The sequence below is a fragment of the Neovison vison genome, chromosome 5, assembly GCF_020171115.1.
Source record: "Neovison vison isolate M4711 chromosome 5, ASM_NN_V1, whole genome shotgun sequence".
NCBI classification, from domain to species: domain Eukaryota; kingdom Metazoa; phylum Chordata; class Mammalia; order Carnivora; family Mustelidae; genus Neogale; species Neogale vison.
In genome coordinates this window covers 82100065-82118909 of record NC_058095.1, presented here as the reverse complement: position 1 = coordinate 82118909, position 18845 = coordinate 82100065, and the positions used below count along the sequence as shown (strand labels likewise).

Below are 18845 nucleotides of genomic sequence, written 5' to 3'. Positions count from 1 at the left end.
GCATATGATAAGATGCTCGCCATCATCAGTCATGAGAGAAAAGCACATCAAAACCACAATGAGATACCACTTTATACCTATGGGTGAGAAACAAGTCAGATAACAAGTGTTGATAAGGATATGGGAAAAAAATGGAACCTTGTACATTCCTAGTATAAAAGTAAAATGGTGCATAACTTTTAGAAAACAGTCTTGTAGTTCCTTAAAATGGTAAATAGAGTCACCATATGACTCAGCAATTCCACTAGTAGGAATTAGGTCCATACCAAAAGAGAAGGAAAAATAGATGTCTACATAAAAACTTGTATGCAAATGTTCACAGCTTTATTCACAACTGCAAAAAGATAGAAACCCAACAGATTGTCCATCAACAGAGTAATGCATAAATAAAATGTGGTATATCCATACAATGGAGTATTATTCAGCAATAAGAAGGATATGTACTACACTACAACGTGAATGAAACTTGAAAATTTTATTCCAGCTAAAGAAGCCAGTTACAAAGGGCTATGTATTATATGATTCTCTTTATTTTATAAAATTTCCAAAATTGGCAAATCCAGAGAGACAGAAGATTAGTGGTTTGCAGGACACTGGGAAAGGGAAAAATGGGAAGCTGACTCCTATTGGTACGGAACTTCTTTTTGGGATGATGAAATGTTGTGGAATTAAATAGCTGTGATGACTGCACAACTCTGACGATACAAAAAAACCACTGTATTGTACAGTTTAAAAAGGTAAATTTTAGAGTATGTAAATTATATCTCAATAAAGCCATAATAAAAGAAAATGCTTACTTCCTGATCTTATATTAGATCATTTGTACTGATGAAAGTGTCCAAAGTTTCCAAAATATTTGGGTTGAAACTTACCTCAAATCTTATTTCCCATCTTTCATCCTCATACTTTTTATTGTAATCTTCTAGCTTCTGAAATAATATAGTATTGTTAATAAATAAACCATCTTCAACTATATAGTATTTTTAAGGCACTTTCATATTTCATCCCCACAAAAACTGGGTGCATGTTCTTGTTGGCATAGTTATTTTGTGTTAACTATGGGAAAATCTACTGTTCTGGAGTAAACTTAATAGTGCAATAGTAAGAATCCTCAAATTATGTTAAATGCATGTCAATAGGAATTACAGTTAACCTTTGAACACCATGAGGGTTTGGGATGAAAATCCATATATAACTTTTGACTTCCTGAAAACTTAATTACTAGTAGCGTACTGTTGACTGGAGGGCTTATCAATAACAAAAAGTTGATTAACACATATTTCATAAGTTATGTGTATTATATATGTATTCTTAGAATAAAGTAAGTTAGAGGAAAAAAAAGTGTTATTAAGAAAATCATAAGGAAGAGAAAATAAATTTACAGTCCTGTAAAAAATCCACATGTAAGTGGACCTAAGCAGTTTAAACCTGTGTTGCTCAAGGACAAGCTGCAGTTTATTATGAGAAAGAAGAAATTCTTACATATTTAAAAAAAATGTTCACACTAAAGAGTACAACTGGAAAGGAGGGACTTAGTAATCTTTATAAAACCAGTTTAACAGATGGTATACCTTTTTACAAATACACACGCATGCACATCAACACACATACCACACACACCCTTCTGCTCATAAGAAAAAAACTGACAAGAATTACGTGTATAAAGTAATATCACAGTTTCTATGTGAAGAAGAAAGTTTTCTATATTGAACTGAACATTCAATGTTTGGTTGCATACTGTTATGAACAGGAATATTTAAAAACCTAACAAGTAAACTGTAAGTCTAGAAATAAAAATACCTTGCTATATAAAATGTTAATGTTATTATTTATGATGAATTCCCCATTTCCATTAAGTATTTATGGCATATTGCAATGTGAAAACATATCTATAATAGGCTAGTTATGTTTTTAAAAATATTAAGAAACAGTAGCACTGGGAAACTGGAGAGGGCTATTTATTGAAATTAAGCTTAAAATCCAGCTCTGAGTTTCCTGTAAAAAGGCAAAATGGAGGAAATGTTATAATGTCAAATAAAAGGAAAAAAATTATCTGCTGAGAGAATCCTTTTCTGGCAGTGAATTCTATTAGCACTTTATAATTTACATTTCTATATTCAAACAACATTAGATAACATATGGCCTTTTCACTAAGTTTAAAGATATGAAACATTAATTGAATCTTAGTGCAACTGAAGTCTTTTTTAGGATGTTTATAAAGCATGATATATTGCTTTCTCAACAAATAATTGATAATTCTCTATACTTTCTTAACATATCAGACACATAGAACTGTACTAAAGACTTGAAGTGTGAGGCAGTATATGACATTTTATCCAGAATTTGTTTTTCTATAATTTAGATTTTTATAGAAAAATAGCTCACTTACTTCTTTCAATATCTCTTCAGAATGCTCAAAAGTACAATACTTATGGTATGCCATAAAATAAGAAAGTGACATTCCATCAAAATAGAGATGAATAGATAATTTCTCCCATGGGTTTTCAGGTAATTCCTATTTAAGTTCAACAAACAAGATTATTAATATAAAAATAAAGTCTGTTTGAAGATTAAAATTTTAGGGTAGACAAATATGAAATTAGATTTCTAATGACCACAGTATTACCAGTTTGGCTAGCTGCTCGTTTCATAAAATTTGCTTCCTAGTATTTTGGCAGGTTATAAAACAGCAATTCTACTACCATGGTTTCTTTGAAATATGCTTACATGTCCATAAGGTAGAGAGTTTTCTAGTTATTTATAAAAAAATTACAGTAAGGCAATGAATTAGGTACTAGAAGGAAGGTATAGATGAATTTAAGAGATGCCTCACTTTACAAAACTCACCGTGTTGAACACAAGTTGACAAGCCATAGTCTGTGGACCAAATCTGGCCTGCCACATGTTTTTGTATGGTGTGTGAGCTAAAAAGGATCTTTACATTTTTAAATGGTTGAGGACAAAATAAAAAAATAATATTCTATTGCATGTGGAAATTATATGAAATTCAAATTTAAGTATTCATAAATAAAGTGTTATCGGAACAGAAAAAAATTGCATCACCTTTAGATGATACTAATAATTTATACTAAGTAGAAGGAGAAAGAAAAGATAGTCCAGAGGTAAAGAAATGAAGTTCTGTTAAAAATCCAGAAATGGCAGGAATCAGAAAAAATTCATGACTGTTTAGAAGGAGTTAGGAGAATAGTTTTAAAATTCTTAAGTCCTCTTAACATTTACTAGGTACTGAACATGTACATAACTTAAGTACCATACACTTGGTACCACCTTAGGCCTACTGTCTCTACTGAGTTACTGTAATTGCCTTCAGCAGATCTTCCTGCTCCCTTTTTCACTCTCCAGTAGCTCCAGTACTACACTTAGTGTAGCAGACTGGAAATACTAGAATGCAAGGGTAGGTCATGTCACTCCTTTGATCAAATCCTCAAGTGGCTGCCTGGGTCAGCTTGAGAGCTAAAACTTTCACATATCTCCCCCATCTCCAACTCTTCTCTGTCTTGCTCCTTCTGCTTCAGCCCTAGTGGCTTCTCTGCCAATCCCTTTAACACTCCAGGAGGAGTGTTCCTGCTTGGAGCTCTCCGCACTGTTCTCTGGAGAGCTGCATGGTTTGACCTCTCACCATTTTAAAGTCTTTACTTATCTCTCATTTTTTGCAGTAAGGTCTTCTCTGACCACTGTATTTAAAATGTTACCTTCTCCCGGGCCCACCCTCCCCATCAGCCTTTCCTTCTTTACTTTCTTCCTAGCACTTACCACGATCTAATATACCTTATATGTTATGTTTTTAATTTTGTTTCCCACCACTAAAACGGAAACTCCTTAAAGGCAGAAATTTGGCTCTTCAGTTCATTGTTGTACCTCCAGGCTAAGAACAGAACTCAGCTGATAAGTACTCAGTATTTCTTAGTAGTATATAAGAGACACAGGAGCAAGTCTGGGTAAGTTCAGATATGGCAGTAAGGGCTGCAGGGCATGCATGTTCACACTTTCTGACATTTTAAGCAGCCTTGGGGATACTACAAATTGCTCTCCTGTGTTAAGCTAAGCAGCAAAGAAAGCTACCTTGATAAACTAAAAAATTTCAACTGCCATGACTTTCCACAGAGGCTATAAGTAACCAGATAGGGGCTCGTGGTACTAATATCAGCAACAATAAAGCTGCTCTACTGTTTTATGTAAGTGGGTCTGTGGTTCTTGGTAAGTCTTTATCATCCTTTAATTACACCTTTCATACAGAAATACTTTCCTTACAGTTTTGCACCTTACTACTGGAATCCTCAAACACAGCTGCAGATTAAACTTATCACCTCACTACTCAGAAAATGACAATAGGGCTCCAATGACTGACTTTTTTGGTGGTTATTTATTTGTTATTGTGTTATGTTAGTCACCATACAATACATCATTAGTTCTTGATGTAGTGTGCCAATGGTTGACTTTTACCTCTCTTAAATCCTATTCACCTTCATAAAAGCTTTTCCTTCATAAAACTCCTATTAATCTAGCCGTTATAATTCTACTATTGTTAGATTCTATTATTCTAGCAACTACTTCCTCAATGTGCCATGCCCAGTTCTGTCTCTCTGTGTTTAGTTGTGCATTCTGTTTCCCTGGTCAGGAGAAATTTTCCATCTTTTCTTACCATCTCTGAATTCCTATCACACTTACTCCTTTTTTTTTAAACTTAATTTTACGTTTTCAGTGTTCCAAGATTCATCGTTTATGCATCACACCCAGTGCTCCATGCAATCCGTGCCCTCCTTAATACCCACCATCAAGCTCACCTATCCCACTAACCCCCTCCCCTCCAAAACCCTCAGTTTTGTTTCTCAGAGTCCAATTTCCCCCAATTCACTTTTCCTTTCCTTCTCCTAATGTCCTCCGTGTTATTCCTTATGCTCCACAAGTAAGTGAAACCATATAACTGACTCTCTGCTTGACTTATTTCAATCAGCATAATGTCCTCCAGTCCCGTCCATGCTGATACAAAAGTTGGGTATTCATCCTTTCTCATGGAGGCATAATATTCCATTGTATATATGGACCACATCTTTGTCCATTTGTCTGTTGAAGGGAATCTTGGCTGTTTCCACACACTTACTCTTTTTATCACTTTGGCTCTTGGTATGTTACTTTGTAGTATGTAATTTTTAGGTTTTTGTCCCATATCTGGTTGTTTCACTAACTAGATAAGTTCTTTGAGAGCACCTGCACCTAACACAGTGCTACATACACGGTAACATCCTGAAAACTACATGTGCTTATAAGCAATTCCAGTTCTTTGATGCTGCTCCCTGTTGCTCACAAAGAATCTTTCAGATTACTGACTTTAGTATTTATGGAAGTTCTCAGGAACTTGCTCAAAATTAGGTTTATTTAAAACAAGCCTAGAAACCCAACTGGTAACTTTTCATATTAATGAATAAATTATATTCACACAGGAACATGGCTTGTCATAAAAATATCCCTCAAATTATGTTATAATATATGCTGTAAATATACATTACCATAATGTGAATTTCCACCTCTCTCTTTGAAAGCAGTTCCTGAAGGAGTTCTATTGCATCTGGTTGCCACACATTCCCAACCTATTTGGGATTAATAAACTCAGATTCTTTCACACTTTCAAAAAATAGGACAGAGCAGAAGGCAGATAAAGAAATACAAAAGTAGCCATACCCAGGTTAACAGTAATTAAAATATTGTATATTATACTTGTATATTATAAAATATACAAGTAGTTTTAAGAGAATATCATGGGTATATGATAAAAATGATCTGAAGAAACTAATAATTTGTCTGGGGTTCCACAATAGTTTTCTCTTGAAGCATTTAATGCTTTAAAAATATAAACCTACATTAAAAACAAAGCATCACAAAACTTTTTTTTAAAACACCAATATGTCAACATGGTGCTTTCCTAATGCCTATGATATGTATTTACTAAGGAGCAGGGACTGTTGTGTTTTTATGTTAAGAGGTTTACATAGCAAAGAATTGGGGCCTCCTGCCAGAAGCCACTGAGGAGCCTCAACCTGCCAATGCCATGAAAGCTATCTGGAGGTGGCTCCTCTATTCCAGTGAACCCTTAGATGCCTGAACCTCTAGTGGATATTCATTGCAGCATCACTAGGAATCCTGAGCCACAGAAATTTTATGAGGGAAGGTAAGTTTATTGTTAATTTAGTCCACTAAATTTTAGCTCAATTTGTTATGAAGCAAGAGATAATTAAAATGCCATTCCTTTATCTGATTTTCAGCTTCCCATCTGTTACGATCTTATTTGATGAAGAAATAGCTATATTTTAACAATCTTACACTTTCCCATCTATGAAGAGATTAGGTTTCCTCACTTATTATATGATTTTTTATATCCTTCAGTACGATTTTGTAGTGCTCTTCATAAAGGCTTTAGTTGTCTTATTAAACTTATTTCTAAGTATTTTATTATTTTTGCTGCAACTGAAAGGGATATCATCTTACATTCTAATTTTCAGAAAATTATTGTTAATAAAAAGACAGTATTTAAGATTAATCATCCCACAAATTACAATTTACTCACAGGTTTGGTATTATAGAGCTGACATGGAATACAAAACTGGGGTGTATCAGGGTATAGTAAAATAGGGTAAAGATGACATTGTGGAATTTTCTCGGTAAATCCATGATCCAAATATTGTACCTGAAACAGGATAAATAAAATTTATAATTTAAATTTACTATTAAAAACCAGGGGCCAGAAAGGTCTGAAATACCAGACATTCTAGAAAAATATCTAAACCTGGATTTGAATAATCTCCAGCAAAAAACCCCACAGAACTCCCTCATTCCATAATGTATGTATTAAATTTCATTGTCAGAAGTTTCTTTATGCATAAACTGAAGTTTTTTTTTTTTTTTAGATTTTATTTTATTTATTTGAGAGAGAGAGACAGTGAGAGAGAGCATGAGCGAGGAGAAGGTCAGAGGGAGAAGCAGACTCCCCATGGAGCTGGGAGCCTGATGTGGGACTCGATCCCGGGACTCCAGGATCACGCCCTGAGCCGGAGGCAGTCGTTTAACCAACTGCGCCACCCAGGCGTCCCTGAAGTTTTTTTTAAAGACAGTCTTATTAGATTTATACATTCATTAAGAATTTCTTTTTGGAGACAATTTAATTTTGTTTCTCCAAGTATTTTAGAAGCACTGATTTACATTCAATAAAGGAATAAATCGGTTTGTTTTCTTGTTGAATTTTAAGAGTCTTTTGTACACTTTGGAGAATAGTCCTTTACCAGATGTATCTTTTGCAAATATTTTCCCCCAGTGTGTGGCTTGTCTTCTCATTCTTTTGAGGCTGGCTGTAACAGAGGGGAAGTTTTTAATTTAAATGAAGTCCAGCTTATTTCTTATTTCTTTTGTGGGATATGTCTTTGGTGGTATATCTAAAAAGTCATTACCATACCCAAGGTCACTGAGAGTTTCTCTGCTATCTTCTAGGAGTTTTAAGTTTCGTGTTTTACATTTAGGTGTGTGATCCATTTTGAGTTCATTTTTGTGAAGGGTGTAAGAGTGTAAAAGTCTAGATCCATGTGGATGTCCACTTGTTCCACCAGCATTTGTTGATAAGACCATCTTTGCCTAGTTGTATTGCCTTTACTTCTTTATCAAAGATGAGTTGACTACATTTTCATGGGTCTATTTCCAGGCTCTCTATTCCATTCCATTGATCTATTTGTTGTTTTGCTAATACCACATTGTCTCCATTACTATAATTTTATATTAAGTCTTGCAGTCAGGTGGCATCAGTCCTCTGACTTTGTTATTTTCCTTTAATATTTTGTTGACTCTTCTGGGTCTTTTGCCCCTTCATATAAGCTTTAAAATCAATTTGTTGATATCCACAAAATAACCTGCTATGATTTTGATTGGGATTGCATTGAATCTACAAATCATGTTGGGAAGAACTGACATTTTGACAATAGTGAGTCTTCCAATTCATGAACATGGAATATCCCTCTGCTCATTTTGATTTTATTCATCAGAGTTTTGTAGTTTTCTTCATACAGATTTTCTACATATTCTGTTACAGTTATACGTAAGTATTTTGTTTTTAGGATTGCTAATGTAAATAGTGTTGTATTAATTTCAGTTTCTATGTGTTCACTGCTGATCAACAGGAAATTGATACTTTTGTATGTTAACCTTATATCCTTATATATATTATAGCAACCTTGCTATAACTGCTTATAGTTCAGGAATTTTGTTGATTCTTTTGCCTTTTTTAGATAAACATGTCATCTGTGAACCAAGTTTTATTTTTCCCTTCCCAATCTGTTTATCTTTTATTTTCTTTTATCTTATTGCACTACCTAGTATTCCTCGTATAATGTTGAAAAGGAGTTGCAAGAGGGAACATTCTTGTCTAGTGGGAAAGTCTTGAGGTCTTGAGGTTCTCACGATTAAGTATGATGTTAGCTATAGGTTTTTCGTTGTCAGTTTTTATCAAGAAGAAAGTTCCCCTCTGCTCCTATTACAGTTGTGGTGTTTTTTTTTTTGTTTTGTTTTTTTCTAGCATCAATGGGTATTGGATCCTCTCAAAAGCAGCTACATATACTGATATGATCATATGATTTTTCGATTTTAGCCTGTTAATGTGTAGATTACATTAACTGATTTTCAAATGTTGAATCAGCCTTGAATATCTGGGATAACTTCCATCTGGTCATGACATATATATAAAATTATTTTTATGCATTGTGGATTTGATTTACTAATATTTTGTTGAGAATTTTTGCATGTATATTCCTGAGATACTGGTGTGTAACCTTCTTTTCTTATAATGTAATTGCCTGGTTTTGGTATTAGAGTAATGCTGGCCTCATAGAATGAATAAGGAAGTCTTTCCTAGTCTTCTATCCCCTGAAAGAGACTGTAAAGAAGATGTAAAGTATCTTCCCTAAATATTTGGTTGAATTCACCAATGAAACCATGTGGGCCATGTGTTCTTGTTTTAGAAGGTTATTAATTACTGACTCAATTTCTTTATCAGATATAGGCCTATTCAGATTTTCTATTTCTTCTTGTGTGAGTTTTGGCAGATTGTATCATTTAAGGAATTTGTCCAGTTCATCTAGGTTATTAAATCTGTAGGCACAGAGCTATTCATAGTATTCCTTATCTTTTGATGTGCTTACAATTTGTTGATATCTTTTCATTTCTGATATTAGTAATTTGTGTCCCCTTTTTCTTAGCCCACCTGGAAGCTTATTCATCTTTTCAATGAAATGACTTTCAATCTCATAGCTTTTCTTTTTTGATTTCCTGTTTTCAATTTTATTGATTCCTGCTCAAGTTATTTTTTTTCCAGTTTACTATGGATTTAATTTTTCTAAGGAGGAAACTTGGAAAATTGATTTTCCTTTTTTACTGTATTATGTAAGTCACCATACACCATTAGTTTTGGATGTACTGTTCCAAGATTCATTGTTTACATATAAAACCCAGTGCTCCACGCAATACTTGCCTTCTTTAATATCTCCCACCAGGATTATCCATTCTCCACCTTCCTTCCCTCAGTTTGTTTCTCGGGATCCACAGTCTCTCATGGTTCATCTCCCGCTCAGATATCTCCCAATTCACTTTTCTTTTCCTTCTCCTAATGTCTTCCTTATGTTCTACAAGTGAAACCATATGATAATTGACATTCTCTGCTTGAGTTATTTCACTCAGCATAATCTCCTCCAGTCCCATCCATGTTGATGCAAAAGCTGGGTAGTCATCCTTTCTGATGGCTGAGTAATATTCCATTGTATATATAGACCACATCTTCTTTATCCATTTGTCTATTGAAGGGCATCTTGGCTTTATCCATAGTTTAGCTATTGTGGACACTGCTGCTATGAATATTATTGAGGTACCTAAGGCCCTTCTCTGTACTACATCTGTATCTTTGGGGTAAATACCCAGTAGTGCAATTGCAGGGTTATAGGGTACCTCTACTTTTAATTTTTTGAGGAATCTCCACACTGTTTTCTAAAGTGGCTACACCAACTTGCTTTCCCACCAACTGTGTAAGAGGGTTCCCCTTTCTCCACATCCTCTCCAACATTTTTGTTTCTTGCCTTGTTAATTTTTGCCATTCTAACTGGTGTAAGGTGGTATCTCAATGTGTTTTTTTAAAAGATTTTATTTATTTGACAGAGATCACAAGTAGGCAGAGAGACAGGCAGAGAGAGGGGGGAAGCAGGCTCCCTGCTTAGTAGAGAGCCCAATGTGGGGCTCGATCCCAGGACCCTGGGATCATGACCTGAGTTGAAGGCAGAGTCTTTAACCCACTGAGCCACCCAGGCACCCTTTTCAATGTGGTTTTGATTTGAATTTCCCTGATGGCTAATGATGGAACAATTTTCCTGTGTCTGCTATCCATTTGCATGTCTTCACTGGAGAAGTTATCTGTTATATCTTCTGACCATTTTTTGATTTTTCTGTTTTTTGGGTGTTGAGTTTGAGTTCTTTATGTATCTTGGATATCAGCCCTTTGTAGTGTCATTTGCAAATATCTTCTCCCATTCCTTGTGTTGCCTCTTTGTTTTGTTGACTGCTTCCTTTGCTGTGCAGAAGCTTATCTTGATGAAGTCCCAAAAGTTCATTTTCACTTCTGTTTCCCTTGTCTTTGGAGATGTATCTTGAAAGAAATTGCTGTGGCTGATGTTGAAGTAGTTACTGCTTATATTCTCCTCTAGGATTTTGTTTTTAAGATTTTATTTATTTGACAAAGAGAGGTCACAAGTAGGCAGAGAGGCAGGCAGAGAGAGAGAGAGAGGAGGAGGAGACAGGTTCCCTGCTGAGCAGAGAGCCCTATGCAGGGCTCGTTCCCAGGACCCGGAGATCATGACCTGAGCAGAAGGCAGAGGTTTTAACCTACTGAGCCACCCAGGCGCCCCTCCTCCTCTAGGATTTTGATGGATTCTTATTTCATATTGAGGTCTTTCATCCATTTTGAGTTTATCTTTGTGTATGGTGTAAGAGAATGGTTGAGTTTCATTCTTCTGTACATAGCTGTCCAATTTACCCAGCACCATTTATTGAAGAGACTGTCTTTTTTTCTTCTGGGTATTTTTTCCTGCTTTGTTGAAGATTTGACCACAGAGTTGAGAGTCCATATCGGGCTCTCTACTCTGTTCCACTGGTCTATGTGTCTGTTTTTGTGCCAGTACCATGCTGTCTTTGTGATCACAGCTTTGTAATAAAGCTTAAAGTCAGGCAACGTGATGCCTCCAGCTCTTTCTTTTTCAATATTTCCTTGGTGATTCAAGGTCTTTTTTCTGGTTCCATACAAATTTTAGGATTGTTTGTTCCAGCACTTTGAAAAATGATGATGGTATTTTGATCAGGATGGCACTGAAAATATAGATTGCTCTGGATTTTAATCTTTGTTCTTTTCTAATCTATTCATTCAATGCTATGAATTTTCCTCTTATCACTGGTTTCAGTGCATCTCATAAATTTTGACATTTCATTTGAGGTGGTGAGGGCAGAGAGAGAATTTTTTTTTTTTAAAGATTTTATTTATTTATTTGACAGACAGAGATCACAAGTAGGCAGAGAGGCAGGCAGAGAGAGAGAGAGGAGGAAGCAGGTTCCCTGCTGAGCAGAGAGCCCGATGCGGGACTCGATCCCGGGAGCCAAGATCATGACCTGAGCCGAAAGCAGCAGCTTAACCCACTGAGCCACCCAGGCGCACCAGAGAGAGAATTTTAAGCAGGTTCCATACTGAGTGCAGAGCCTGATGCAGGGCTTGATATCATGACCCTGAGATCATGACCTGAGCTGAAATCAAGAGATGGACACTTAACTGTCTGAGCAACCCAGGTGCCCCTCATAAATTTGATAAGTGTTTTCATTTTCATTTAGTTCAAAATATCTCTAAATCTCTCGAGATGTCCTCCTTGACCCATGTGCTATTTAGAAGTTTGTTATTAAATCTCTATGTATTTTGGGATTTTCCAGGTATCCTTCTGTTACTGATTTCCTGTTTAATTCCATTCTGGTATGAGAGCAGACCCTGTTTGATTTCTACCCTTTTTTCCCAATTTATTTATTTTCAGAAAAACAGTATTCATTATTTTTTCACCACATCCAGTGCTCCATGCAAGCCGTGCCCTCTATAATACCCACCACCTGGTACCCCAACCTCCCACCCCCCCCGCCACTTCAAACCCCTCAGATTGTTTTTCAGAGTCCATAGTCTCTCATGGTTCACCTCCCCTTCCAATTTACCCAAAAGCACATACCCTCCCCAATGTCCATAACCCTACCCCCTTCTCCCAACCCCCCTCCCCCCAGCAACCCACAGTTTGTTTCGTGAGATTAAGAGTCACTTATGGTTTGTCTCCCTCCCTATCCCATCTTGTTTCATGGATTCTTCTCCTACCCACTTAAGCCCCATGTTGCATCACCACTTCCTCATATCAGGGAGATCATATGATAGTTGTCTTTCTCCGCTTGACTTATTTCGCTAAGCATGATACGCTCTAGTTCCATCCGTGTTGTCGCAAATGGCAAGATTTCGTTTCTTTTGATGGCTGCATAGTATTCCATTGTGTATATATACCACATCTTCTTGATCCATTCATCTGTTGATGGACATCTAGGTTCTTTCCATAGTTTGGCTATTGTGGACATTGCTGCTATAAACATTCGGGTGCACGTGCCCCTTTGGATCACTACGTTTGTATCTTTAGGGTAAATACCAAGTAGTGCAATTGCTGGGTCATAGGGCATAACCTTTTAAACTTAAGGTTTGTTTTATGGCTCAAAATGTGGTATATCTTGGTAAATGTTCAACGTGAGCTTGAGAAGAATGTGTATTCTGCTCTTGTTTGATGAATTAGTCCAGGGATGCCAATTACATTCAGTCGATTGATGGTTTTTTTGAGTTCAACTACATCCTTGCTGATTTTCTGCTTTTTGGACCTATTTCTGATAGAGGAGTGTTGAAGTCCACAACTATGATAGTAGGTAAACCTATTTTTCTTTGTAATTCTATTAGTTTTTGCCTGATGTAGGTTCACTCTCTGTTGTTAGGCACATACACATTAAGGATTATAATGTCTTCTTGGAGAACTGACCTCTTTGTCATTATGTAACACCCTTCCTTATCCCTGATAATTTTCCTGCTTTGAAATCTACTCTACAATTATTATAACTACTCCTGCATACTTTTGATTAGTGTTGACATAGAATATTTTTCTCTACTTATTTTTTTTCAATTTATTTATTTTCAGAAAAACATTATTCATTATTTTTTCACCACACCCAGTGCTCCATGCAAGCCGTGCCCTCTATAATACCCACCACCTGGTACCCCAACCTCCCACGCCCCCGCCACTTCAAACCCCTCAGATTGTTTTTCAGAGTCCATAGTCTCTCATGGTTCACCTCCCCTTCCAATTTACCCAAATTCCCTACTCCTCTCTAATGCCCCTTGTCCTCCATGCTATTTGTTATGCTCCACAAATAAGTGAAACCATATGATAATTGACTCTCTCTGCTTGACTTATTTCACTCAGCATAATCTCTTCCAGTCCCCGTTTATGTTGCTACAAAAGTTGGGTATTCATCCTTTCTGATGGAGGCATAATACTCCATAGTGTATATCTTTACTTATTTTTAATTGATATGTGTCTTACACTTAAAGTGAGTTTCTTATGGACAACATATAGTAATTTGGTGCATTTAAACCACTGATCTTCAAATTGATTACTGATATGGCTGGATTAATATCCAGTGTATTTGTTACTGTTTTCTATTTGTTGCTTTTGTTTTCCACCATCCTTCTGTCTCTTGTGGTTTAAACTGAGCATTTTATATGATTGCATTTTCTGTTTGTGTTTGTTTAAAAAGTGTATCAATTATAGTTTTTAAAAAGCATTAAATCAAAAACTAATGACGTGTTATATGCTTGCTAACAGAACTTACATTTACAAAAAAGAAAGTTGCATTCCCCCCTTTTTTCCACAAGGGGGGAAAAAGCATTTTTTAGTTGGTTTCCATTCAGTTTGCTATTATAATGAATTATTATTATTATTAAACATTTTCATGAGCCCAAGGATACTTTCAAATAACATTATGTCATTTTACAGGTATTATGAGTATCATATAATAATAATCTTAATTACTCTCTTCCATTCATTGTACCATTGTCATTGATTATACTTATATTTAAGCATGCATATATCTATGCATATGGTATATGTATATAGTATATACATATGTAGTTGAATACATTGCTCCTATTACTTTGAACTATTATACTATATCAATTAAGAATAAGAAAGCTACAAGTTTTATTATTTATTTATTTATATTTTAGAGGGAAAGCACAAGCAGAGAAGAGTAAAGGAAGGTGGAGAGAGAAAATCTGAAGTACGCTGTGCACGTAGTATGGAGCCTGATGTGAAGCTCAATATCATGACTCTGAGATCATGACCTGAGCTGAAATTTAAAATCAGACTCTTAACTGACTGAGCCACCCAGGCACCCCACTACAAGTTTTATTTTATCTTCACTATTCCTTCTTCAGTTATCTATATGTAGATCTGAGTTTCTGACCTTTATTATTTTCTTTTTAAAGAATTTTAAAAAATATTTCTTGCAAGGCAGGTCTACCACAAGCTCAATTTTTGTTTCTCATTCAGTTTGAAGGGTAACTTCATAGGGTACAGAATTATAGGTTGGTGGGGTGTTTTTCTCAAGATTTTAAATATTTCAATCCACTTTCTTCTTTATATGGTTTCTGAGGAGAAGTTGGATGTAATTCTTATCTTTGTTCCTCTATAGGTGAGGTGCTTTTTTCCCCTCTGGTTTATTTCAGTTTTTTCCTTTAACTTTGATTTTCTATAGTTTGAAGTGATATGCCCAGGTGTATTTTTTTGTTTGTTTTGTTTTTGTTATTGAATTTATCTTAGTTGGTATTCTTTTAGCTCCTGGATCTGTGGTTGAGTGACATTAATTTGGGGAAAATTCTCCGTCATAATTGTTTCAAATACTTCTTTATTCCTTTATTCTCCCACAGTCCTTGGGTATTTGGTTCTGTTTTCTTCACTTTTCAATTTTAGAGGTCTCTGTGGATATACATATCACCTGTGTCCAGTCTACAATAAGTCCATCAAATACAATCTTCATTTTTCTTTATATAATTTCGATCTCTACCTTTTTTAAGTATTTTTATCTCTCTGCTTACATTGTGCATTGTTCTTGCACATCCTATTATATCCATGAGAGGCCTTAGCGTATTAATCATAGATGTTTTAAATTCTCATTCTAATAATCCCATCATCCCTGTCAGGTCTTGTTCTGATATGTCTATGTCTATTCCAGTAGTCTTTTCTGCCTTTTTAGTATGCCTTGTGATTTTTTCCTTTTTTAAAACTTAAAATTTATTTATGTTTAATTAACATATAACATTATATTAGTTTCAGGGACACAGCACAATGATTTGATTTTTATATGCACTTTGATATGATCACCACAATAAATCTAGTTAATATCCACTGCCTTACATAAATTTTTTTATAAACATATAATGTATTATTAGCCCCAGGGGTACAGGTCTGTGAATCGCCAATTTTACAGCACTCACATTAGCACATACCCTTCCCAGTGTCCATAACACCACCCCCCTCTCCTGACCCCCTTCCCCAGCCCCCCTCAGTTTGTTTTGTGACATTAAGAGTCTCTTATGGTTTGTCTCCCTCCCGATCCCATCTTGTTTCGTTTATTCTTTTCCTACCCCCCAAACCCCTCACGTTGCATCTCTACTTCCTCATATCAGGGAGATCATAGGATAGTTGTCTTTCTCCGATTGAGTTATTTCGCTAAGCATAATACCCTCTAGTTCCATCCACGTCATTGAAAATGGCAAGACTTCATTTCTTTTGATGGCTGCATAGTATTCCATTGTAGATATATATACCACATCTTCTTTATCCATTCATCTGTTGATGGACATTTAAGTTCTTTCCATAGTTTGGCTATTGTACACACTGCTGCTATAAATATTTGGGTGCACGTGCCCCTTTGGATCACTGCATTTGTTTCTTTAGGGTAAATACCCAGTGGTGTGATTGGTGGGTCATAGGGTAGCTCTATTTTCAACTTTTTGAGGAACCTTCATGCTGTTTTCCAGAGTGGCTGCACCAGCTTGCATTCCTACCAATAGTATAGGAGGGTTCCCCTTTCTCCTCATCCTTGCCAGCATCTGTCATTTCCTGACTTGTTAAATTTAGCCATTCTAACTGGTGGGAGGTGGTATCTCATTGGGGTTTTGATTTGTATTTCCCTGATGCCAAGTGATATGGGGCACTTTTTCATGTGTCTGTTGGCCATCTGGATGTCTTCTTTGCAGAAACGTCTGTTCATGTCCTTTGCCCATCTCTTGACTGGATTATTTGTTCTTTGGGTGTTGAGTTTGGTAAGCTCTTCATAGATTTTGGATACTAGTCCTTTATCTGATATGTCATTTGCAAAAATCTTCTCCCATTCTGTCAGTTGTCTTACAGTTTTGTTAACTGTCTCCTTTGCTGTGCAAAAACTTTTGATCTTGATGAAGTCCCAATAGTTCATTTTTGCTCTTTCTTCCCTTGCCTTTGGCAATCTTCCTAGGAAGAAGCTGCTGAGGCTGAGGTCGAAGAGGTTGCTGCCTGTGTTCTCCTCAAGGATTTTGATGGATTCCTTTCTCACATTGAGGTCCTTCATCCATTTTGAGTCTATTTTCATGTGTGGTGTAAGGAAATTACATAAATATTTTTGTGTGTGATGAAAACTTTAGGATTTACTCTTAGCAACTTCCAAATATAATCATTAAGTATGGGCACTATGCTGTACATTATATCCCCATGATTTATTTTATAGCTTGAAGTTTATACTTGTTGATCCCTTCACCCATTTTGCATGCCCCCAGCTCTCCACCTCTGGCAACCACAGATCGGATCTCTGTATCCCTGAACTTTTTTTATATTGATGATTTTTTTAATATTCCACAAATAAGTGATATCTTATGGTATTTGTCTTTCTCGAACTTATTTCACTTAGCATAATGACCTCAAGGTCCATTCATGTTGTAGTGAACAGCAAGATTTCCTTTTTTTTTAATGACTGAATAATCTCCCACTTCATATATGTGTATATATATATATACATACATATCCCATTTTCCTTATCCTTTCATCTATCAAAAGACACTTAGGTCCTTTCAATATCTTGGCTATTGTAAATAATGCTGCAATGAACATAAGGATGCATATATATTTTTTATTTAGTGTTTTCATTTCCTTCAGATAAATACCCAGAAGTGGAATTTCTGGATATGATAGTTCTATTTTAATTTTCTGAGGAAACTTCATAGTGTTTTCCATAGCGGCTGTACAAATTTATATTCTCAACAACAGTACACAAGAGTTCCCTTTCTCCACATTCTCACCAACACTTATTTCTTACCTTTTTGATAAGTCAAAGCTTAAGTTTTTCAAAACAGGTGTGAGGTGATATTGTGGTTTTGGTTTGCATTTCCCTAAGGATTAATGGTTTTGAGCTCATCTTCATGCATGTGCTGGTCATCTGTATAACTTCTTTGGAAAAATGTCTATTCAGATTTTTAAATCAGATTCTTTGCTATTGCTTTGTATGGATTCTTTATATATTTTGAATATTGGTAGCTTATCAGGTATACAATTTGTAAATATTTTCTCTCATTTGATAATTTGCCTTTTCCTTTTATTGATGGTTTTCTTTGCTGTGAAGACTCTTTTTAGTTTGATGTAGTCCTAGTTGTATACTTTTGCTTTGGCTACCTTTCTTTTTGGTGTGTACAAAAAATCACCAAGACCCATGTCAAAGAGTTATTGCTTGTGTTTTCTTCCAGGAGTTTTATGTTTTCGGGTCTTAAATTCAAATCGTTGATCCATTTTGAATTAAGTTTTGTATATGGTGTAAGATAGAATCCAGTTTCATTCTTTGGCATGTGGCTGCCCAGTTTTTCCAACACCATTTATTGAAGAGACTGTCTTTTCCCCAGTATATATTATTGGCTCCTCTGTCATAAATTAACTGACCATATATGCATAGGTTTATTTCCCTGCTTTCTATTCTGTTCCACTGATCTACATGTCTATTTTTATGCTAATACCATACTGTTTTGTCTGTAATTTATTTTTCTTGATAGCTGGATATGATGTACTATGTAAAAGAAACTGCTATAAACAGGACTTTAGTAATGTGGTAGTAAAGTGTGAAGGGAGGGGAAATGTTTTGAAGTCCTATGATTAGGTCTTAGTCTTTTAGTGACACTATGAATATAGATTGTAAATTTCACAAGTGTTCTTCAGTTTTGTTCTTCTCCATTAGGTATAAGAGGATGGATAAAGTGGGCTGGAGTTGGGTATTTCCTTTTTTCCATGTGGAAGGCCAGAGTTGACTGGAATTGGGTACTTTCTTTTCTCCTACGTCAGTTAGGTGGTAATCTATATGGTTAGGTCCAGATTAACTAGTTTTCCTGAAATCAAGCCTTATTACAAAAAGACAGAATCCTCTGGCATATTTTAAAAGCTCCTGATGACAGACATATGAGGGGATTTTTTTTCTTTATATTTATTGTGAGAATCAGGTTGAATACCTAAACATAAATGACACAGAATTGTGGAGGGCCTTCTTAGGACTGGGTCTCTCTGAAGTTTTTAACTTTCAGAGCTGTCCACACAGAGTCTCCAGCAAAACATAATTCCATTTACAGTTTTAAGTTTCTGCTCTTAAAAGCTGTGACTCCCTATGTTTGCCTGATTCTC

General features: G+C 35.7%; 1 protein-coding gene across 3 annotated transcripts in view; it reads right to left on the bottom strand.

Moving 5' to 3' along the window:
• Nucleotides 1–18845, bottom strand: part of RNF17 (ring finger protein 17) — a 181277-nt gene that overhangs the window by 31716 nt on the left and 130716 nt on the right. For all 3 annotated transcript variants that reach the window (XM_044249365.1, XM_044249366.1, XM_044249364.1), the window contains exons 27-30: nt 6584–6703; nt 5529–5609; nt 2390–2515; nt 873–929 (exon numbers count right to left, since the gene is read on the bottom strand). In XM_044249365.1, coding sequence (XP_044105300.1) covers nt 873–929; nt 2390–2515; nt 5529–5609; nt 6584–6703 — 384 coding nt within the window. The remainder of the gene's footprint in view (nt 1–872; nt 930–2389; nt 2516–5528; nt 5610–6583; nt 6704–18845) is intronic.